Source organism: Pollachius pollachius (genome assembly GCF_949987615.1).
Source record: "Pollachius pollachius genome assembly, chromosome: 9".
NCBI lineage: Eukaryota > Metazoa > Chordata > Actinopteri > Gadiformes > Gadidae > Pollachius > Pollachius pollachius.
In genome coordinates, this window is record NC_136942.1 from 11,618,413 (window position 1) to 11,642,029 (window position 23,617).

The 23,617-nt window shown below is 48.6% G+C and overlaps 2 protein-coding genes across 2 annotated transcripts in view; both read right to left on the reverse strand.

Moving 5' to 3' along the window:
• Nucleotides 1–12,785, reverse strand: part of fer1l4 (fer-1 like family member 4) — a 30,370-nt gene extending 17,585 nt beyond the window's left edge. The window contains exons 1-25 of the mRNA XM_079743485.1: nt 12,485–12,785; nt 11,282–11,337; nt 10,175–10,263; nt 9,918–10,017; nt 9,704–9,795; nt 9,477–9,521; nt 9,049–9,198; nt 8,731–8,791; nt 8,073–8,204; nt 7,764–7,826; nt 7,188–7,272; nt 6,317–6,479; nt 5,677–5,857; nt 4,813–4,999; nt 4,626–4,705; nt 4,253–4,375; nt 3,930–3,999; nt 3,677–3,786; nt 3,228–3,336; nt 2,754–3,030; nt 1,922–2,054; nt 1,291–1,391; nt 674–761; nt 355–471; nt 87–239 (exon numbers count right to left, since the gene is read on the reverse strand). Of these exons, the coding sequence (XP_079599611.1) occupies nt 87–239; nt 355–471; nt 674–761; nt 1,291–1,391; nt 1,922–2,054; nt 2,754–3,030; nt 3,228–3,336; nt 3,677–3,786; nt 3,930–3,999; nt 4,253–4,375; nt 4,626–4,705; nt 4,813–4,999; nt 5,677–5,857; nt 6,317–6,479; nt 7,188–7,272; nt 7,764–7,826; nt 8,073–8,204; nt 8,731–8,791; nt 9,049–9,198; nt 9,477–9,521; nt 9,704–9,795; nt 9,918–10,017; nt 10,175–10,263; nt 11,282–11,337; nt 12,485–12,563 (2,844 nt within the window). The 5' untranslated portion in view covers nt 12,564–12,785. The remainder of the gene's footprint in view (nt 1–86; nt 240–354; nt 472–673; nt 762–1,290; nt 1,392–1,921; nt 2,055–2,753; nt 3,031–3,227; nt 3,337–3,676; nt 3,787–3,929; nt 4,000–4,252; nt 4,376–4,625; nt 4,706–4,812; nt 5,000–5,676; nt 5,858–6,316; nt 6,480–7,187; nt 7,273–7,763; nt 7,827–8,072; nt 8,205–8,730; nt 8,792–9,048; nt 9,199–9,476; nt 9,522–9,703; nt 9,796–9,917; nt 10,018–10,174; nt 10,264–11,281; nt 11,338–12,484) is intronic.
• Nucleotides 12,786–13,815: 1,030 nt separating this feature from the next.
• On the reverse strand, nt 13,816–20,025 carry LOC307080376 (uncharacterized protein). Its single transcript, XM_079743054.1, has 10 exons — nt 19,963–20,025; nt 19,000–19,198; nt 18,132–18,778; nt 16,490–16,584; nt 16,046–16,090; nt 15,608–15,683; nt 15,174–15,277; nt 14,939–15,060; nt 14,434–14,533; nt 13,816–14,231 (listed from the first exon to the last, which is right to left on the reverse strand). The coding sequence occupies exons 2-10, from the start codon at nt 19,191–19,193 to the stop codon at nt 14,184–14,186; spliced, it is 1,431 nt and encodes a 476-aa protein (XP_079599180.1). The 5' UTR covers nt 19,194–19,198; nt 19,963–20,025; the 3' UTR covers nt 13,816–14,183.
• Between the last annotated feature and the right edge of the window lie 3,592 nt (nt 20,026–23,617).

The window sequence follows — 23,617 nt, forward strand, 5'->3', positions numbered from 1 at the left end:
ACATGTACATAATGTGTGTTTCTGTCTATATATATATATATATATAGATCTATAAATCTAGATATCTATGTTAACAAGGGGGTAACCTTCATATAGAGTGTGGTGACTTTGCCGCAGTCCGTCCCCCTCTGCTCCTCGACCAATGAGAAGAGGATGGAATGGGCGGGGATGCGTACATAGGCCAATCGCTTCCTCCCACTCAGTAACCATAGGAACACGTCAGGGAGGGTGCTCTGGGGCTGGGGACAGTAACCATAGAAACACGTGAAAATCACTACTGATACCCCTTGCAGCCAAACAGCCAGCAAGACAGACAGACAGACAGACAGACAGACAGACACCATAACCTCTGACCTCTTTAGCTAGGAGGCGGAGCTTCTTCTGAATCTTCCGAGCATCAACCAATCGCTGCTTAGCCGTCCGTCTGGTGACCCGCCTCTTTATTCTCACAGCCTGTCTGGCGAGCAGGATCTACAGACAGACAGACAGACAGACAGGAAGACAGGCAGACAGGCAGGCAGGCAGGCAGACAGACGTATTCACAGTTCAAAAGTACATACAAGTCACACAGTAAGTCACATTTCAAAGCTCCTTTGCCTGTATGTACTCTAACAGACAGGCAGACGGACAGACAGACAGACAGGCAGACAGGCAGGCAGACAGACAGGCCTACCAGGTTCTTCTTGATGAACTCCTTCCTGCAGCGGTCCAGGTTGTTGGGTCGGGACTGAACCCTCTTAGCAGCCATGACACTGAACTGTCTGCAGAGAGACAGAGAGGCAGACACACAGACAGGCAGACAGACAGACAGACAGGCAGACAGACAGGCAGACAGAAAGACAGACACACAGGAAGACAGACAGGCAGACACACATGCAGACAGACACACACACACAGACAGACACACACACAGGCAGACACACAGACACAGACAGAGAGGCAGACAAAAACAGATAAAGATAGATAAAGAGGTTAAGGGTATTCTACAGCCAATCAACTCCCATGGGGCGTCACCAGATGAGGAGAGGGAGGGAGGAGAGGAGGCGAGAGGAGAAGAGAGAGGAGAGGAGGAGAGGAGAGGAGAGAAGGAGATAGGAGAGGAGAGGAGGGTAGGGGAGATGAGGAGATAGGAGAGAGGACAGAGGAGAGGAGCGGAGAGGTGAGAGGAGAGCAGAGTGCAGGTTTAGGAGAGGTGGACACACACACCTTTGGTATATGCGAGCGTGTTTTTGTGGGCATGGAAGAGGAGAGGGGAGGGAGGGAGGAGAGGAGATGGAGAGAAAGTCTTACTTGACGGAGGCGACCAGCTCTACGAGAACTTCAACAAGACGCTCCTTCACGTTGCTCCGAGGTCTCCTGAGGAGGAGATCAACATCATCCAGACCCACCTCCTGGGGAGAGTTAAGGAGAGGGGTGTAGAGGAGAGGAGAGGAGAGGGGAGGGGAGGGGAGGAGAGGGGAGGAGACGAGAGAAGAGAGGAGAAGAGAGGAAAGAGGAGAGGAGAGAGGAGATGAGAGGGAAGGAGAGGAGATGAGAGGAGAGAGGAGAAGAGAAGAGAGGAGAGGGGAGAAAAGAGGAGAAGAGAGGAGAGGAGAGAAGAGGGCAGAGGGAGGAGAGGAGGAGATGAGAGGATAGAGGAGAAGAGAAGAGAGGAGAGGAGAGGGGAGGAGAGGAGAGGAGAGGGGAGGAGAGGAGGGAGGAGAGAGGAGAGGAGAAGAGAGGAGAAGAGAAGATGAGGGGAGAGGAGAGGAGATAAGGGGAGAGGAGAGAGGAGAGGTGAGGTTGAGGATGAGGAGAGGTGGACACACACATACCTGTGGTATATGCAAGTCAGTCAGTCAGTCAGTCAGTCAGTCAGTCAGTCAGTCTGTATGTGTGTGTGTGTGTGTGTGTGTGTGTGTGTGTGTGTGTGTGTTCGAACCAGTCTGGCGGCCATCTTGTGCAGCCAGTTGGTCTGGTACAGTCTGGAGCTGTGGTCCTCACAGCGAGCCCAGAGCCACAGACAGGGCTTCAGCCTCACTGCTGGGGGCTGCAGAGGGATACAGCAGTAGGACCTGGCAAACAGACAGACAGACAGACAGACAAACAGACAAACAGACAGACAGACAGACAGACAGACAGACAGACAGACAGACAGACAGACAAGTTATACATAATACAACATTTTGTGTCCATCTGTCTGACGGTCTGTCTGTCTGTCAGGTAGCTCGCATTTATCATACACTGTAGGTTGGCTGGTTAATTGGTTAGTTACATATCTTACACTGTAGGTTAGCTGGTTAGTTAGCTAGTTACCTGTCATACTCTATAGGTTAGCTGGTTATTTAGCTAGATGCCTGTCATACTGTGTAGGCTGAGGTTAACTGGTTAGTTAGCTAGTTAGCTGTCATACTCTGCAGGCTAAGGTTAGCTGGTTAATTAGGTCAAGAGTTAGGCTGTAGGTTAGCGTGATAGTTAGCTAGTTACCTGTCATACTCTGTAGGTTAGCTGGTTAGTAAGCTAGTTACCTGTAATACTCTGTAGGTTAGCTGGTCAGTTAGCTAGTTACCTGTCGTACTCTGTAGGTTAGCTGGTTAGTTAACTAGTTACCTGTAATACTCTGTAGGTTTGCTGGTTAGTTAGCTAGTTACCTGTAATACTCTGTAGGTTTGCTGGTTAGTTAGCTAGTTACCTGTCATACTCTGTAGGTTAGCTGGTTAGTTAGCTAGTTACCTGTCATACTCTGTAGGTTAGCTGGTTAGTTAACTGGTTACCTATCGTATTCTGTAGGCTGAGGCTTCATGGGGGCGGAGATGCTCCTGTTTTGTGGTTCTTGGTTCAGAGACTCCTCTCTGTCCAGCTCCTCCTCAGACTCCAGCAGCCCCTGAGCCTCCTCATTCAGGTCCTCCCTGCTCCTCCCCAGGTCCTCTCTGCTCCTCCCCAGGCTCTCTCTGCTCCTCCCCAGGCTCTCTCTGCTCCTCATCAGGTCCTCTCTGCTCCTTGTCAGGTCCTTCTTTGATTTACTCACCTCAACCATTTTCCCACAATTCCCTGGAAGAAACGAGGAGGTTATGGATAGGTTAGGATATCTATCTCCCAAAGGCTTTATCCACTCGTATAACCCGGAGGTATCGCTTTCAGTCACACCAACCTCAGAACATTACCGTAGTAGTGTCACTAGTTACATCACAACAAACCTCCACTCCAAGTCAACCAATACATCTACTCGTGTGCAGTCGTGTGCCTACCCAAGGAGAGTTCAAAGGTCAGTGGCCTGGTTCCTACAGAGGGGTCCATCTTTGTGACCTCGAAGAGTGTAGCAAACACCAAGAACTCCTCCACTGGTCCCAGGAAGCCCTGAGAGCAGAAGAGCATCAGGTAAAGGTCAGAGATAAGGTCGGAGATAGGTGAGAGATCAGCAGATAGAGGTCAGGAGATAGGTTAGAGGTAAAGAGATAGAGGTCAGGAGTTAGGGTTAGAGGTCAGGAGATGGGTTAGAGGTCAGGAGATAAAGGTCAGGAGTTAGGGTTAGAGGTCAGAGGTCAGGAGTTAGAGGTCAGGAGTTAGAAGTCAGGAGTTATTGTTAGAGGTCAGGATTTAGAGTTAGAGGTCAGGAGTTAGGGTAAGAGGTCAGAGGTCAGGAGTTATTGTTAGAGGTCAGGGGTTAGGGTTAGAGGTTCAGTATAATAATGATAACCTCTGGAAGTGGATGGACTTCCTCTGTCTCCACGGTAACCGTCTCAGGAACTTCCAGAATAATTTCTGGTTCCTCAGCTGGTTTAGACTCCGCAGAGCCTGACACAGAAACTAAATGGAGGAGAAGGAGGAGAAGGTTTGTATCAAATTCTGTCGGCGTGCGAGCAGAGGCAGACATCGCAAAATCACAGAGAGCCCAGTAATCCCAATAATCCCAGATATCCCAGTAATCACAGTGACCATGAGGAACTGACCTTCCTTCTTGTTCCTCTTCTTACTCTTCTTCTTCTTCGTCGTCATGAACTTACCCATCGCACCTTTCACCTGAAGAGACAGACAGCTCAGGGTCAGACTAGGGTCAACCTAGGGTCAGGCTCAGGGTCAACCTTGGGTCAGGGTCAAACTAGGGTCAGAGTCATACTAGGGTCAGGCTCAGGGTCAAACTAGGATCAGGCTCAGGGGTCAACCTAGGGTCAGGCTCAGGGTCAACCTAGGAGAGAAGGGTACTTAATAGGTGTGTATGTACACTGTGAGCCACTACGTTGTCATGGAGATACAGCCACGAAATCACCATTACCTTGCCGAGGGCAGAGCCGGTCTCCGTGGTGACACCAGAGGGGGAGGAGAAGACGGTAACATTAAGAGCCAATAGGATCCGCCCGCGGTAGAAGATCCCTTCACCCAGACCCTCATTTAACGCCTAGAGGAGAGGGGAGAGGAGAGAGGAGAGCAGATAGGAGAGTAGATAAGAGAGATGAGAGGAGGGTAGAACAGGGGAGCAGAGAGAGGAGAGAGAGGAGAGAAAGGAGAGAGGAAACTTTTAATCACTTTATGATAAAGTGTTTGTGTGTATATACGTGTGTGCGTGTGCTTGCGTGCGTGCGCATGTGTGCGTGCGTGCTTGCATGTGCATGCGTGTGTGTGTGCGTGCTTGCTTGGTGTGCGTGTACCTGGTGAACGTCCCCCAGCGTGGAGTTCTGCGGGGAGCCGTACAGGTTGACCCAGCCGGGGCCGAAGGTGGCGTTGAACCCTGAGACACAAACATCTGGAGGTGAGGGTGGTGCTCAGAGGAGCTCCACAGTGTGGGGTCCTGATCACAGGAGGAGGTGTAGCGGGGGGGGAGGTTGGAACTCATACCGTTCCTGGTGGGGTCTGAGATCTGCTCGAAGTCCAGGAAGTGGGTGGCCAAGGCCACATCGCCCAGGGCGGCGTCGTCGAGGACCTGGACCCGGATCCTACGGGCCAGTGGGGGGAACTGCTCTATGAAGGAGATCTGCTCGTTCCACACCGGACTGCTGCTGGACGACACCACCGAAGTCTCCCCCTGTCACATAGAGAGGGACGTCACACCTGGTCCAATCAGAAAACCTCTGGTCCCATCGCCTCCATCAGACCATCTCACTCTGGACACTCGTGTTCAGGGTGGAAACAAAACCACCCAGACACCCTGGTCCTGTTAGGACCTGAGACCCAGAGAGTCCGTTCCTGTTAGGACCTGAGACCCAGAGAGTCCGGTCCTGTTAGGACCTGAGACCCAGACACCCTGGTCCTGTTAGGACCTGAGACCCAGAGAGTCCGGTCCTGTTAGGACCTGAGACCCAGACACCCTGGTCCTGTTAGGACCTGAGACCCAGACACCCTGGTCCTGTAAGGACCTGAGACCCAGAGAGTCCGGTCCTGTTAGGACCTGAGACCCAGAGAGTCCGGTCCTGTTAGGACCTGAGACCCAGACACCCTGGTCCTGTTAGGACCTGAGACCCAGAGAGTCCGGTCCTGTTAGGACCTGAGACCCAGACACCCTGGTCCTGTTAGGACCTGAGACTCAGAGAGTCCGTTCCTGTTAGGACCTAAGATCCCAGAGTCTGGTCCTGTTAGGACCTGAGACCCTTGGGGTCTCAGGTCCTAATAGGACCAGGGTGTCTGGGTCTCAGGTCTGAGTCAGCCTTAGAGCAGGCACCTCAAAGCGGTGCCTGCTCTAAGGAGAAGGAGCAGACCACAGACCTGCTGCCCTGCGAAGGTGACCTGGACGTAGGGGTTGATGAAGACCCTCCGGTCGGAGGCCTTGGACAGGCTGGCCAGGATCCCGGCCTCCATTGTGGGCAGACCCTCCGCTCGGTAGACCCCCACGGTGAACCGCGCCCACGGCCGCTCCGCACCCAGACCCTTCGGGAGCAGCAGGTTCCTGAGGAACACAGAACAGGTCCCTGAAGAACAGAGAAGAACAGGTTCTTGAAGAACACAGAAGAACAGGTTCCTGAGGAACAGAGAAGAAAACAGAAGAACAAAGAAGAACAGTTCCCTGAGGAACAGAGAAGAACACAGAAGAACACAGAAGAACAGGATCCTGAAGAACAGAGAAGAACACAGAAGAACAGGAACCTGAAGAACAGAGAAGAATAGGTTCCTGAGGAACAGAGAAGAACAGAGAAGAACAGGTTCCTGAAGAACAGAGAAGAACAGGTTCCTGAAGAACAGAGAAAAACAGGTTCCTGAAGAACAGAGAAGAACGGGTTCCTGAAGAACAGAAAATAACAGAGAAGAACAGGTTCCTGAAGAACAGGTTCTTCAGGAACTTGTTCTAATCCCCGATACCACCAGCCCTGTGCATCAGGCTGTCCTCCCAGAATGCATTGCTCCTCACTTGTCGATGTCCTGATTGACTCCGGAGGGGGGGGGCAGACTGGACGTGGTCAGGGCCTCGCCCCTCATCAGCACGCTGAGACTCGCCTTCACGTAACCTTTGACCCCCGCCCGGGTATCCCCGGGGTCGCTAAGGGGTGCCCACTTCTGGAAGAACCCGTGGTCTGGAAGAATACTGCAGTATTAATACCTAGTATGTATCTAGTGCTGCAGTATTAACACGTCTGGAAGAATACTGCAGTATTAATACCTAGTATGTATCTACTGCAGTATTAACGTGGTCTGAAAGAATACTGCAGTATTAATACCTAGTATGCATCTAGTACAGCAGTATTAACGTGTTCTGAAAGAATACTGCAGTATTAATACCTAGTATGTATCTAGTACTGCAGTATTTAAGTGGTCTGAAAGAATACTGCAGTATTAATACCTATTATGTATCTAGTACTGCAGTATTAATACCTAGTAAGTTTATATTACTGCAGTATTAATGTGGTCTGGAAGATTACTGCAGTATTTATACGTGGTATTAATCTATTACTGCAGTATTAATGTGGTCTGGAAGTATACTGCAGTATTAATGTGTTCTGAAGGAACACTGCAGTATTAATACCTAGTATGTATCTATTACTGCAGTATTAACACCTAGTATGAATCTATTACTGCAGTATTTATGTGTTCTGAAAGAATACTGCAGTATTTATACCTAGTATGAATCTATTACTGCGGCTTTTAGGTGGTCTGAAAGTATACTGCAGTATTAATAACTAGTATGAATCTATTACTGCAGTATTACTATGTGTTCTGGAAGTATACTTCAGTATTAATGTGTTGTAAAGTAGTAGTAGTAATAGTAGTAGTAGTAGTATCACCTGGTTGACTGTAAACGGTGGCGATGTCGATCTTAAAGGTTCCGATGTGGGTCATCAGGAACGCCAAGGTCCGCCTGTGGAACACCTGTCAGGAAGTGACATCACAACCACAACAATACAGACAACATCATCGTCTTGTGTCGCCATTATTTATGATCTTTAAGAAACCAAAGGTTTCTTAAAGATTTACAAGCTACTAAACCAAAAGGTTACTAAACCAAAAGGTTTAGTAGCTAGTAAACCAAAAGGTTTAGTAGCTCAACTAACCTTTATTATAGAAGGTTTAGTAGCTAAACTAACCTTTATTAGAGTAGGTTTAGTAGCTCAACTAACCTATATTATAGAAGGTTTAGTAGCTAAACTAACCTAAATTATAGAAGGTTTAGTAGCTCAATTAACCTATATTATGGAAGATTTAGTAGCTAAACAACCTTATATATGAGGTTTAGTAGTTAAATAACCTTAATATATAAGGTTTAGTAGCTAAAATAACCTTTATTATCGAAGGTTAAGTAGTTAAATAACCTTTATATAAGGTTTGGTTGCTAAACTAACTGGGAAGGTGAACAAACAAACCTTCATCTCAATGACCTGATCAAACAAGATGTCCGCCGTCTCCTGGAACTCAAACATGAAGTTCTGGAAGAGAGCAGGAGAGGTTAGGTTAGGTTAGGTTAGGTTAGGTTAGGTTAGGTTAGTGTTAAGTGTGTTGGTCTCAGACCGGGAGGATGTGCTTCAATAGACTAACCACCAAGACTAACCCACAGGTCTGCTCTACTAAGAGTAGAGCAGACCTGTGGGTTAGTCTTGGTGGTTAGTCTATAGTATGTTAGTCTGAGTGGTTAGTGTACAGTGGGTTAGTATAGGGTAGGTTAGTCACTCCACCTCGTTGTAGAAGGGGCAGTTGGTGGACTTCTGGGTGGCCGTGTGTTTCTTCTGGTTTCCCACCCTGATGAAGACCGCCGGGTTGATATTCACTCCGACCAACTTCTGGGCCTCCAAGATATTAATATTCACCTGAAACAACGCAGAAGAACACAAACCTGAACTAACCTTTACTAATCCATACTAGCTCGTCCTAACTAACTATCCCTCACACTAACTAATCTTAATTGACCAACGTAAAGTAGTACCTCTAAGTAGTTAATACTCCGTGTCCTGATGCTGTGACCTCCCCCTGAGGCTGTGACCTCACCTCTGACCTCTCCCTGTGGCTGTGACCTCACCTCTGACCTCCCCCTGAGGCTGTGACCTCACCTCTGACCTCCCCCTGTGGCTGTGACCTCACCTCTGACCTCCCCTTGAGGCTGTGACCTCACCTCTGACCTCCCCCTGAGGCTGTGACCTCACCTCTGACCTCCCCTTGAGGCTGTGACCTCCCCCTGTGGCTGTGACCTCACCTCTGACCTCCCCTTGAGGCTGTGACCTCACCTCTGACCTCCCCCTGTGGCTGTGACCTCACCTCTGACCTCCCCCTGAGGCTGTGACCTCCCCCTGTGGCTGTGACCTCACCTCTGACCTCCCCCTGTGGCTGTGACCTCACCTGGAAGCTCTGCACCCGGGGGATGGTAGCCAGCAGGTGTCGGGACAGCGGTCTGGAACGACTACACAAACACAGGAGATGCTGTGATTAGATACTTTAGTCTTTATGAGCAACACAACATAATGCACTGGATTATCAAGCCTCCATTAGTGAGACAGACAGAGGGCAGACAGACAGGTACCCCATTAGTGAGACAGACAGAGGACAGACAGACAGGTACCCCATTAGTGAGACAGACAGACAGTTACCCCATTAGTGAGTGGGCAGACAGACAGGTACCCTATGAGTGAGACAGACACAGGGCAGACAGACAGGTACCTTAACAGGGGAGTCAGTGTGATATTGGAGGCTTCAATGTCTGTGATTTCATCGTCTTCATCCTGCTCGTCTTCCTCAGTGTCTCCGGTCCGGACCAGCGATCGACCAATCCTGCGAGTCTCTCTCTCCAACGCCTCCACATCGGACTGACTGACACAGAACCATGACACCACATCCTGTTACACCACCAGTTACACCACCTGTTACACCAACAAGTACATCCTGTTACACCACCTGTTACACCTCCAGTACATCCTGTTACAACACCTGTTATACCACCTGTTACAACAACAAGTACATCCTGTTACACCACCTGTTACACCATCAGTACATCCTGTTACAACACCTGTTACACCGCCTGTTACACCACCCGCACATCCTGTTACACCACCTGTTACACCACCCTTTAAACCAGCAGCATCATCTACCTCTCAGGATCATCGTAGCCGAGGTTTCTGATGACCAGACTTGATCTGGAAGAGAGGAGACGGAGAACATAGAAGAGCATCATGACCTCATCACTAACAAGCTTGTTAATCCCCAGTGACCCCCGGTGACCACCCAGGGCACTGGACTGGGACCCCCCAGGACCCCAGCCCCAAGGGCCCTGGACTGGGACCCCCGGACCCCAAGGGACACCAGGTGTTTAACTTACTGGCTGTCTTGTCTCTTTAAGAAGTCCTGTCCGTCCCACCCCCCAGCCGCGCCCTGCAGAGGGTTATACACCAGCTCCAGCTCCACGTAGATCTAGAGCACATAAATCACAAAGATCTAGAGCACATAGATCACAAAAATCTAGAATACATAAATCTATTAAGCTGCTCTGGTGTGTGTGTGTGTATGTGTGTGTGTGTGTGTGTGTGACTTGCTTCTGTTAAACTGTAGTTGACGTCGGTGAGTGGTTCCCGTAGTAACAACCGCCCGGTCAGCACAGCATGTTGAAGACTGACGACCAGCTTACCCAGCAGCCTATCACAATCACACAACGGGTCGTTTCATAAGAACTCAACGATACCTTTGCATGCGTGCGTGTGTGTGTGTGTTTGTGTGTGTGTATCCGTGTGTGTTTGTGTGTGTGTGTGCGTGTCTGTGTGTGTGTCTGCGTGTGTGTGTGCGCGTGTGCTACCTGTGGGAGAATACTTTGCTCATGTTGTAAACACTGACGCAGAGGACCTCGTCCTTCATGATGTTCCCATAGTGCGGCCAGCGGAAGTGCTGCAACATAGGAGAACCATCCCATTAATAACAATATATGAGACCGTTATGATACCAACCATCACATTAATAGCATAGGAGACAGTTATGATACAAACCATCACATTAATAACAACATAAGAGACAGTTATGATACAAACCATCGCATTAATAACAACATAAGAGACAGTTATGATACAAACCATCGCATTAATAACAATATAGTAGATAGTTATGATACAAACCATCACATTAATAACAATATAGAGGACAGTTGCGATGCAAACCATCACATTAATAATTCACATATCATATTTACACATTTAAAAATACTAAACATGACACACTACACACGCACTACACACACACAAACACACACACACACACACGTATCCAGGTAGTTTGCAGTGATTTGAACACACCTTGGTGTAACAGTGTGACCACATGATTGTTGTGTCAATACTGACAGTAGAGCACACACTCTAATGTTGTGACCACGGTTACCAACACCAGAAAAAGTAGAATTTTAATGTTGTAATTGAGCTCTCAAAATAAAGACCTGGTGAGATCCGACTAACCCTCAACCTGGAGAAGCCATGAGTTCAAGTCCCTTTGTGTTTGTCTCTGGAGACTCATATTCATATGGACATCCATATTATATTAATATCTATACTTATCAAATGTAGTCATCATATATCTATCCAGATGTATTGCAATGAATAACATCTATGATTCATTCTACAACATTAATGATATCGTCAAATCGTTTCCTAATGGGACGCTTTGATACATAGTTAAACTATGCTAAGACACACACTTTTACACACACACGCACACACAAACACACACACTGAGAATGCAACATGAAAATGTTGTGTTTGTCTTTCTTAGATTTGGTTTTAATGAGAGATTATAGATAAGGAGTGATACGCAGCACACCTTCAACACACAGGCACGCCCGTTACGCTCCACTTAGCCAGCCGGACTCACATCATGAGCGAAACCAGCGGCCGCAGCTCAGTGAACTAATGTCTCTCACCTGGTTGAACACGGCCACGTTCTCACACTGCAGGACGCGCGTCTTATGGCTGAACCCTGGAGACACACATTACACATTATACTTTATATACAACACATTATAGTTATATACAACTATAAATATAGTTCGATATATATACATATATATATAACTATATATAAAGTTATAAATATACATATATATTTATAGTTATACATATATATAACTATATCGTTTTATATATATATATATATATATATATATATATATATATATATATACTGGACACTGGACAACACACTGGAATACACTGGAGTCCAGTGTATTCCAGTGTGGAATATACTGGACAGATCCCTGGACAGCACAGTGTAGCACACTGTTAAACATTGGACAACACCAATTAATTCACTTGACAACACAAAGGGATACACTAGACAGATCACTGGACAAAACAAAGTGATACACATGACAGAAGTGGTCAGAAGGTCTGATAATTCCTTTGGTCTCTGACCGCCCTAGCCATTAGTCACCAGAGAGCACTCGTCTCTGTGTGCCTCAAAGTATCTCAGAGCAGACTTTCACAATTCTGTCTAAGCTATTCTTGTTCTTCACAGACCTTAAACCAACAGATAAATGAAACGTTAGAAGGCTTTCAGAGAGAGACAGATAGAAATGACAGAGATAGAGTCACAGAGACAGAGGGACAGAGACACAGAGACAGAGTTATAGAGATAGAGTCACAGAGACAGAGTCAGAGAGACAGAGACACAGAGAAAGAGTCACAGAGACAGAGACACAGAGATGGAGTCACATAGACAGAGTAGCAGAGATAGAGAGACAGAGCGAGTCACAGAGACAGACTCACAGAGACGGAGTCACAGAGACAGACTCACAGAGACAGAGTCACAGAGACAGAGTCACAGAGACAGAGACACAGAGATAGTCACAGAGACAGAGTCAGAGAGACAGAGATAGTCACAGAGACAGAGACACAGAGACAGAGTCACAGAGACAGAGTCACAGGGACAGAGTCAGAGAGAAAGAGTCACAGAGACAGAGACAATGTCACAGAGACCAGGACTGAGGCGCCGGGTTAAGGGAAGTCACGCCTGGCAACCAGGTTTATCAAATGTGTGTTGAGCCAAACAGAGCTAATACATACGCACGCCTAGGTATATAATATATATATATATATATATATATATATTAATACAGTTGGATTACCTCTGAAGGTGAGCTCCACCTTGCGGTCCGATCGTCCAGGGAGGTTAGAAATCCTCTTCAAGTTCACTGTGATGGACATGACTCCGACCTGACCTACGACCCTTACTACGACCTGATCCTAATTACGCCCTTACCCTAGGACCTCACCCTAACTACGACTGTCCCTAACTACGCCCTTACCCTAGGACCTGACCCTAACTATGCCCTTAACCTAGGACCTGACCCTAACTACGACCTGACCCTAACTATGCCCTTAACCTAGGACCTGACCCTAGCCTCCTCTCTGTCCGGACGTCATGCTCAGAAGGTGAGCTTCTGTTTCTGCTGCTGTTCTTCTGTCTGCTGAGCAAACGGCAGCAGGCAGGGCGGCTGTGTGCTGACGACAGTGTGTGTGGAAGGACCCGCCTCGCCAGCCATGTACACAGTGTGTGTGTGTACACAGTGCATGTTAATGTAGGTGAAGGAAGAGACACACAAACTTCTGCTAACCAAAAGTACTGAAAGCCACAACGAGACTCTCACTAACACGTTCATATTCCCCCAGAGGTCTCTAGCCTGGTCTTCACAGCGGAGGTGGGCTCAACTAATACACTTACAATACTTAAGGAGTACATCGCAAGCTGGAAGACGGTCAGAGGCCTGTACAGTGGAGAGCACTAAGGCAGTCCTGTAGACTAGAGTCCTCTACAGACTAGAGTCGTCTAGAGAGAAGAGTCTGAGTAGAGTCCTCTAGACCAGAGTCCTCTAGAGTAGAGTTCTCTACAGAGTAGTCTGAATAGTCCTCTTGAGCAGATCTACTATGGTTCAGGGGTCCTGAACCATAGGGGGACAAACCTAGATTCATTCAGGACCTAACATTCTCTAACCTAATAACTAAACTAGCCATTTCTAACCAACTATCCCATCCCAGAAGAAATAAACCCGCCTTCTAAGGTTTTACTGGTTACTATAAAAACAGCTTGCAGACCCGCGCTGAGCCCCAGGTACCACTAGGGGGCAGTAAGGACCCGGTCCGGGAGGGGACCTGCACGGAGCCCCAGAGACCACTAGGGGGCAGTAAGGACCTGGTCCGGGAGGGGACCTGCACGGAGCCCCAGGGACAACTAGGGGGCAGAAAGGACCCGGTCCAGGAGGAGACTTGAGCCGCAGGGACCACTAGGGGCCAGTAAGGACCCGGTCCAGGAGGAGACCGGAGCCCCAGGGACCACTAGGGGGCAGTTAGGGCCAATCCTTTAGAATGATTCTCATCTACCAGGACGGAGCAGGTACAATTCAGCTCATACCGATACTTTTATATTTATGTTTATTTGTTAGCATATTTTCATCCACCAAAAAACCAACCAAAAAACCTGTAACACAGTTGGATCTGAACATATTTAGTTCCATCAGTGAACTGCATTGCCTCATTGAGGGTTCAGACCCGAGAGGCCACCCTAGAGGAGGTCTTCATCGGGGTCGGGTCAGGGTCGGTGTCAGTGTTATTATCAATTTCATCAGTTTCACGAGGTATTGTAAAGAACATAGCTTCCCCTTTTGTAAAATAAAAAAATCACAGGTTGTGACAAGGGTCTTATTACTGTTTGAGGAGAACAAACAAAAGTTCAAAGATTTAATATTCATTAAGTAAAAAAAAGCTAAACTTGTGCACAGGAAATCAAGTGACGGTTGAGGGGGCGGGGCAGCGCTCTTCTTGGTCCTCTCAGCTCTCCGTCATGTTGGCCCGACAGATGGGACACGTGGCGTTGTCCTGGAAACAGAATCATCATCAAACCCCAGCAGGACAACCTTTAACCTCATCATCATCAAAACCCAGCAGGTCGACCTTTAACCTCATCAACATCAAACCCCAGCAGGTTGACCTTTAACCTCATCATCATCAAACCCCAGCTGGTCGACCTTTAACCCAACATCAAACCCCAGGTAGATGTAGTATAGAATGTGTTTCCTACCTTCAGCCAGCGGTCGATGCATGCTACATGGTAGTCATGGAAACACGACAGTATCCGCAGCTGTTCCCCGTCCGCATAGTCACAGAAACAGATGTGACACCTGTCAATCAAAGCAAACAGGAAGCAGTCAGATCGGAGAGGAAGCAGTGTTTGTGTGTCTGTGTCTGCCTCTTGTGTGTGTCTGTTGTGGCGTGTCTGTCTCTGTCTGTCTGTTATGCGTGGATCTGTTTGTGTCTGTCTGTGTGTCTCTTGTGTATAACTCTGTGTTTATCTGTCCGTGTGTGTGTCTCTCTGTCTGCTCATCTGTCTGTGTGTCTCTTGTGTATAACTCTGTGTTTATCTCTGTGTGTGTGTGTGTGTGTGTGTGTGTGTGTGTGTGTGTGTGTGTGTGTGTGTGTGTGTGTGTGTGTGTGTGTGTGTGTGTGTGTGTGTGTGTGTGTGTGTGTGTGTGTGTGTGTGTGTGTGTGTGTCTCTGTCTGTTCATCTGTATGTCTGTGTGTCTCACTGTGCGGCGGCGGCGTTGGGGGCGGGGCTGAAGGTCTTGGTGGGGAAGCGGTCAATCTGCTGCCGGCTCATCAGCATCCTGTTGACGACGGCCCCCTGCTGCTCCTCGAACTGGAGCAGGGCCTGAAACACACACACACACACACACTTTCAGTTTGTAGAGACACAACACACACACAAACAAACACAGTACACCCACCCTTCAATACAGCACACAGACACAGACCCACACACACCTCATAGTTGTTCCCCTCTAGGTCTGCAGACAGATCTGGTGTCGTCCGGTTTCGTCGACCAGCTGCTCGCCTCCGCCCCCTTTCCCTGGGTCGACCAATGAGCTCTGTCGAAACATCCCCGGTAGATTTAGAGAAGGAAGACTGTGACTGGGAGCACTGGGAGCCTGCCACCCAGAGTGAAGGTCACCAAGTCATCCAACACAGTATCGTCTGTCTCACTGCACAGAGTGGGTCTGTCTCATCGGCCAAACCGGGTCTGCACCCCCTGCTGGGACTCGGGCTGTTTTACTGCCCAGACCGGGTCTGTCTCCCTGCCCAGAGTGGGTCTGTCTCACTGCCCAGACCGGGTCTGTCTCACTGCCCAGACCGGGTCTGTCTCCCTGCCCAGACCGGGTCTGACCCCCTGCTGGGACTGGGTGCTTAGAGAGGCCTACCGTCCTGGAAGGCGGCCATGATACCCTGTAGGGAGGAGCTGGCAGGCGTCCATCTTGGCTCCATGTAGGGGTTCTGCTGGACATCAGGACAGACAGACAGAGTTCAGACATTAATGTTGTTACACCATGATATCGGAATCTAACAATGCTATTGGCTAGAGGTGGCCAATGATTGAGAGGCCAGAGTGTGCTCAGGTAGACAGGTAGGTGGATAGACAGGTAGGCCATTCAATCATTTCATTCAGGCTGTTTGCTAATTGGCTTGTAACAGGCTGCGTCGCACACATATTTTTCTTTTTATTTTGTCAGGGCATTTGAGTCTGATCATTTAGATTCAACTTGTGACAGCCAGAAAAATGGGCGATGAATGGTGATTGGTAGTCATGAAGATAACTAATTTAAAGTGTCTCTGCACGGTTGTGACTGAGGAACACTCACCCCCTGGACTGTGTGGGGTCTCACATCCTCTCGGTCAAACTGATCCTGTAACACACACACACACACACACACACACACACACACACACACACACACACACACACACACACACACACACACACACACACACACAGTTACAACAACAGACTAACCAGAACCAGGGAAGTAGAGCCTAGATTTACTAGAACAAAGACTACCTAGAAACCAGACTCAGCTAGGACACTACACTGTTTCCTAGGGAGGTGTTTACAGCAGCTAGGACACTACACTGTGTCCTACGAAGGTGTTTACAGCAGCTAGCACACTACACTGTGTCCTAGGGAGGTGTTTACAGCAGCTAGGACACTACACTGTGTCCTAGGGAGGTGTTTACAGCAGCTAGGACACTACACTGTGTCCTAGGGAGGTGTTTACAGCAGCTAGGACACTACCGTGGAGTCCAACCTGAAGGCTGCGAGCCGTGGCCTCGTCTTCCTCTAGCTGAAGTGTGCGGGCCACAGCCTCCTCTTCATCACTGCCACAGATGTCCACCAGCGGTCCTGTAAAAGACGAGCACCAGTCAAACCATGAGGGACTGGTAGGTCTCCGTGGCAACCGGGTAGTATCCATTAATGCTGGTTTCCATAGCAGCCAGGATTATTAGGAGTATAAAAACAGAATAAAGCTGATGTTGATGGACGTTTTGCTGGGAGACACTAGGAGGAGGCGACACTAGGAGTAGGAGACACTAGGAGGAGGTGACACTAGGAGACACCAGGAGTAGGAGACACCAGGAGTAGGAGACACTAGGAGGAGGAGACACTAGGAGGAGGAGACACTAGGAGACACCAGGAGTAGGAGACACTAGGAGGAGGAGACACTAGGAGACATCAGGAGTAGGAGACACTAGGAGACATCAGGAGGAGGAGACACTAGGAGGAGGAGACACTAGGAGGAGGAGACACTAGGAGACACCAGGAGGAGGAGACACCAGGAGTAGGAGACACTAGGAGGAGGAGACACTAGGAGACACCAGGAGGAGGAGACACCAGGAGTAGGAGACACTAGGAGGAGGAGACACTAGGAGACATCAGGAGGAGGAGACACCAGGAGTAGGAGACACCAGGAGGAGGAGACACTAGGAGACACCAGGAGTAGGAGACACTAGGAGGAGGTGACACTAGGAGACACCAGGAGTAGGAGACACTAGGAGGAGGTGACACTAGGAGACACCAGGAGGAGGAGACACCAGGAGTAGGAGACACTAGGAGACACCAGGAGTAGGAGACACATGGAGGAGGAGACACCAGGAGTAGGAGACACCAGGAGGAGGAGACACTAGGAGACACCAGGAGTAGGAGACACTAGGAGGAGGAGACACTAGGAGACACCAGGAGGAGGTGACACTAGGCGACACCAGGAGGAGGAGACACCAGGCGACACCAGGAGGAGGAGACACCAGGAGTAGGAGACACTAGGAGACACCAGGAGTAGGAGACACCAGGAGTAGGAGACACTAGGAGACACCAGGAGTAGGAGACACATGGAGGAGGAGACACCAGGAGTAGGAGACACCAGGAGGAGGAGACACTAGGAGACACCAGGAGGAGGAGACACCAGGAGTAGGAGACACTAGGAGGAGGTGACAGTAGGAGACACCAGGAGTAGGAGACACTAGGAGGAGGTGACAGTAGGAGACACCAGGAGTAGGAGACACTAGGAGGAGGTGACACCAGGAGTAGGAGACACTAGGAGGAGGAGACACTAGGAGACACCAGGAGGAGGTGACACTAGGAGACACCAGGAGGAGGAGACACCAGGAGTAGGAGACACTAGGAGGAGGTGACAGTAGGAGACACCAGGAGTAGGAGACACTAGGAGGAGGTGACACTAGGAGACACCAGGAGGAGGTGACACTAGGAGACACCAGGAGGAGGTGACACTAGGAGACACCAGGAGGAGGAGACACCAGGAGTAGGAGACACTAGGAGGAGGTGACAGTAGGAGACACCAGGAGTAGGAGACACTAGGAGGAGGTGACACTAGGAGACACCAGGAGTAGGAGACACTAGGAGACACCAGGAGGAGGTCACGATGATGTTCTTACCGGCCGCTTCTCCCAGCTGCTCCCCGTTCATCCAGCGGCGCTCCTCCGCCGTGAGGAAGGACAGCGAAGCCTCCCCGGGAGTCGGGGGGGCAGGGGGGGGCTCCCCGGGGGTCGGGGGGGCCGCCCTGGGGGGCCGTGTCCTCCCCCTCTTCCTGCTCTGAGGTGGAGCGGGCCGGGCCTCTGACTCGGGACCCTGGAGCCCCTCCAGTTGACCGGCCTGCAACCCCCAACCATGAGGAAGGGCCTCAGACAGAGACCCAGAGTCCAGAGGGCCCCCCAGCGTACGGTCCGCCTTGGGGGGCCGGGGGGGCCCGAGCCCCACCCTGCTCTGAGCACGGGTGCAGCGGGCCTCCAACTCAGACACAAGACCAGCCTGGAGGAGGGGCTGCTCCCTCACGGGAAGGGAGCCACTGGAGGAGGAGGAGGACGAGGTAGAGGAGGAGGAGGAGGAGGAGGAGCTAGGAAGCATACAGGTGGAAGGGTGAAGGTCTGGATGGTTGGATAAACTCATCTGCCAGGGCCAGGGAGACGCATCCACCTCCTCCGCCAACCGACGCCGCTTGGACCGGCAGCCCTCCCCCTTGCTAGGGAGACAGCCCGCCCCACTAGTGGGCGGACAGCCCGCAACGCCCGAGGCCCGACACGGACTGGGGAGCACGAAGAAACAACGTTGGTATCATCCGACTGCAAGTATACAGGAGGCCCGTTTAATGGGTCAACATAAGGGCCGTTTAATGGTTACGGCCTGTTTAATGGGTCATCATGAGCCTTATGTTGACCCATTAGCCCTTATGTCATAAGGGCTAATGGGTCAACATAAGGGATATTTAATGGGTCAACATAAGAGCCCTTTATTGGTTGAACATACCTGGGCGTTTCTGGAATGACGCTTTCATTAAACTCGTCGAATAGGAAGCGGGCTTCGTTCATCACATCGTAGCTGTCGAAGAGGAACGACCTGTCGACCACCTCCTCCTCTCCAGGGTGGCTTCCCCTCCGACCTAACCCCGACAGATACCGGTCGACCAGCTCCTCCTCCGTAGCATCTCGACGGTCAACCATTCCACCTAACACAGAGAGGTACCCAGAGGAACGCGGTCAACAAACACCCGAAGATTGAAATTAAATGAAACCACTTGGACCATTGACACAATTATTGTGACGTCAATCAAAGGGTTGTTTGGTTTAAGAAGCACCATAAGCCGAACGACCCTGACTGACCAGAACGAGCCGAAGACGGGCAGGACTACTGGGAATTATCAGGGGGAATTATCATCACCAGAGTTGAGCACTACACGTAGAGTACTATACTACATGTAGAGCACTACAATACACACTGCACGTAGATCACTACACGTAGAGTACTACACTACACGTAGATCACCACACATAGATCACTGCACGTAGGGCACTAAAATACACACAACACGTGAGGTACTACACTACACGTAGAGTACTACACTACACACTGAGTAGAACACTACACGTAGAGTACAATACACACTACGGAGTACTACACTAAACACTACACTTACAGTAGATTACTACACGTAGAGTACTACAATACACACTAGACGTAGACTACTACAAAACACACTACATGTAGACTACTACAATATACACTACATGTAGACTACTACAATATACACTACATGTAGACTACTACAATATACACTACATGTAGACTACTATAATACACACTACACGTAGAGTAGAGAACTACACGTAGTTCAAACCTAATGAGACGTCATAACACTGAACCAAACCAGACCGTAGACGTCAATCCTATCAGGAATAATGTTATTTATCGAACAGTAAATAACTGCTTTACCACCGAGAAACGAGATTCCAACTTCACCGGCTCTGTTCAAGTCAATTGCGCCATGTTGCGCTCCTGTCGACGTCCCTTCCGGGAAGTCGTGGAGCGCCTATTCAAATTAAAGGTTCGTCCCGGAGGTGGTGGAGCGACTCTTCAAAGTAAAGGTTCAGATTAAGTCAATGGAGGGGCCTCATTTATCAACCGTACTTTGTGCGTAAGGAGGGCGTAAGATCATTGCCACGCAAAGTATGGAATTTACCAAAATGTACTTATACTTAGGAATGCGTGTAAATTCAAGCACAGCTCTGGCCATGCTTACGAACCGAATCTAGTGGTAGAATAGCGATATACAAGCGCAAAGCAAAGCATTTAAAGGGGTAGTTCGGAATTTTGGACAGGGCCTGATTCCCAAGTTAGCCTTGGTGTTCTTTATCATTGGAGACAGTTTAACACATTTCATTCAGTCCTTCTAGTTGCAGAGTTTGCTCGTGCTAGGCAAGCGCACGGCAATTGCCTAGCACGAGCAAACTCTGCAACTAGGACTGAATCAAACCCTATTAAAGACAGCTGTGAGAAATGTTTGAAATATTGTGCAATGGCTTATCTTGCGTTATTGGAAGACTTGCAAACAATGCGCTCCGCAGGGAGTGCGTTTTCAAAGATCGCGCTGATCTGCTTGGGGAGAGCACAGAGTGGCAGAATTCGGTGTAACACCGACGGTGTTGGACGCAATTATTTCCCTGGCCCCAAACTACATCCAGTTCCCTTACAGAGATCCCCAACAAGCCGAAATCAAACGGGGCTTTCACGCCATCGCCGGATTCCCAAACATAATTGGAGCCATAATTGAACCCAACAGAAAGGGGATTCATTCTGTCAACGTGCAAATCTTTTGTGATGCAAATTTGTCCTTGTTAAATGTTGTTGCGCGGTGACCTGGAGGAACACACGACTCATTCATCAACAGCTGTGTTGGTGTGCGTCTCTAAGAAGGCGCTTTGGAAGATAGCTGGCATATTGGTGAGTATTAGGCCACAACATGTTTAAAATACTATTGCTGGGTTATGTACAGTTTTAAAATATATCATCATTAGGTGATCAAGGTTACTCGCTGAAGCCATGGCTAATGACCCCCTTAACCAACCCGAGGACCCAGCAGGATTAGGCGTATAACCGGGCCCATGCGCGCACGAGGAGCACCGTTGTAACATAATTCACACATTCATACCACATATGCCCTTGCCAATTAAAGAGGCTTCTTTCTCATCTTAGGGCGGTATCCTGAGCTTAGGGAGGCGTCCTATTCATACAGGAAGCCATTCACCATGTGTCAATTCTAGATACGAGCGGTCAAGATGTTCGAGGGACCAAGAAGCTCAAGGCCACAAAAACAAGCGTAATTCCCGCACATAGCCGCAAACCAAGTTGCAATGCCAACACATAGCCACAAGAGAGCAGCATAGACACATACGGGTATCCAGGAGGCGGGAGTTCAGCACAATGCTTAGCCAATCTGAGCACATAACTGAGGCCACGCCTGCCCAGTATTAAAGTCTGAACACAGCCCAGGGGGCCAGAACGCTCCAGGTAACGCATCCTTGGACGACAATAGACGGCCCCGGTTCCTCCGACTCCTCCAGCACCAGGGGACTATCTGTGAAAGAAAAAAATTCACATTAATTTCAAAGTTTAGTATAGAACTGTTTTTTTTCCTAAATGTCAACATTTAAATTTAATGTTTACAAACACAGAATTCCAGTTAATTTCTTGTACCTTCAATTAGGCGGCCCGGCTTGAGCGTCGGTGTCACCGTCCTCAATTAGGCCGGACAGAGCCGTGTCGCCGATGATGCTGGCAATTCGGTTATCCAAAGGGGAAAGTTCCGTGGTGGTCTGTCCTCCTCCAGTTGCTGATGTCTCACGTCTGTGGGCTGTGACTCTTTTTTTGGCATTGAGTTTAACGTCAAACCATTTTCTTTACTTCAGATAGTGTTCTCACTTTTGACCCAACTGAATTAACTGCATCACTTACATTTTCCCATGCAGCAATCTTTCTTTTGTTCGTTATGCCTCGTGCACTAAGTGAGCTAAAGAGTATTTTTTGATTTGATTCAACCTTGTTTACAAGGGTTTCCATTTATGTGTTGGAAGTTTCTTTTCTTTGCCATTGTAGCGGTGAGTGGTAAAACACATTCACATGGTTGATAAAGGGATGCGTTGCGACCATATATGGTTAATTGGAGGCGTTTCTGAATGCTAATTGTCAGCGTGAACGAGCATGGTACTTAAGAACAGGTGGGATTCATCAAGATTGACTTACTGATGTGCGTACGATAGGCCTGCGTACGTTTGATAATACAGATTTTTTTGTACTTAAGGACATCCTAAATTTCCTTTGTAAGAAATAATTTAGGTCCTTTTCTACGCACGGTTTATAAATGAGGGCCCTGGAGCTCAGGGTTTGATTTACAGCCAGATCCTTCAACACAGACCAGGGGTCTCATTTATAACCGTTGCGTACGCACAAAACGGGGCTGAAAGTGGCGTACGTGACTTTCCACGCCAAGGTTGTGATCTATAAAAAACTAACTTGACGGGAGAATGTGCGCAGCCCTAAGCAAACTCTGACTCATGCGTACGCATTGTTTGGAGGAAAAGGAGAATTGGCGACACAGACGGTGTGGTTGTGAACTGAAGTCAGACTGAAGAAATGTAGAGTGAGAAGAACGATTATGTTTTATCATCGCCCTTCATAAATTTAATTTCAACCCGTATCATGCGTTAAATCTATGTAATCAGAATAATTTAAGTCAACTGCGTTATTTCTCAGTTACAACTCCAGAAACGTCTCCTTAGAATCGAAATGAAAATTCAAAATCAAAATTCTCTATATTTAATCCCGTCACTCCACTGTCCACTGACGGCGCGACTGCATGGAATAAAGCATCTGTCCAACATGTGTCAATAACATAATATTTTTATGTGACACTGTAAACACATAATCAAATGTCAATTAAATCCCAAGTGTGGAAAACCAAGCCACATACTCATCACAATCGTTATATTATTGTCCGTTTCTCTTGATGCTTTTCATGACAAATCAGGCATTAAAAAGGGGTTATTTTCAAGAAAATTTAACGTGGGTGATTACAAACTGATTATCCAAGATTTTCTCGGTTAGTCTTATTACCGTAACCCTATAAATACAGCGGGCCGTGCGTAATGCTGCACCATGGCACTGCTGGAGGATCATGCAAATGGCAGGATTCGGAGGGAGAGGGTCTTCGGGGACCATAACGATTTATTGGTACATAAAAATATGTACCTTTTATGTCAGACCACTTTTTTAATTCTGGGACTGTGTACTCCGTGCCACTGACAGAGTTCACTGCTGCAGCAACATGTTGCCACTCACTCTGCTTTTTGTTGTTAGTGATCACAATCCCGTGAATGCCGAACAAAACTACTTTTCGGGCCTCCACCTCACCCATAAGTGTCTCCACTTCAACCTCCGTGAAATTTCGCTTTTTTGCTTTTCTCAGTCCTTCTGCCATTGTTTCCGACAAGACATAATACTTGCATCTGAATCTGTTTTTTATGCAGATCGCATTCATGAGGTCGTTTGCATTAAAAAGGGGCGTGTACAGGGCGGAACGTGAAGCTGATTC

Bases quoted from the DNA above. Each gene is read 5' to 3' on its own strand.
- LOC307080376 (XM_079743054.1), bottom strand. From the start codon at position 19,193: ATGGTTGACCGTCGAGATGCTACGGAGGAGGAGCTGGTCGACCGGTAT. The intron at 16,091-16,489 runs GTTGGACTCCAC...TGTGTGTTACAG, and splicing joins CCACGGCTCGCAGCCTTCAG to GATCAGTTTGACCGAGAGGA. The intron at 14,534-14,938 runs GTGAGACACACA...TTTGATTGACAG, and splicing joins CCCAACGCCGCCGCCGCACA to GTGTCACATCTGTTTCTGTG.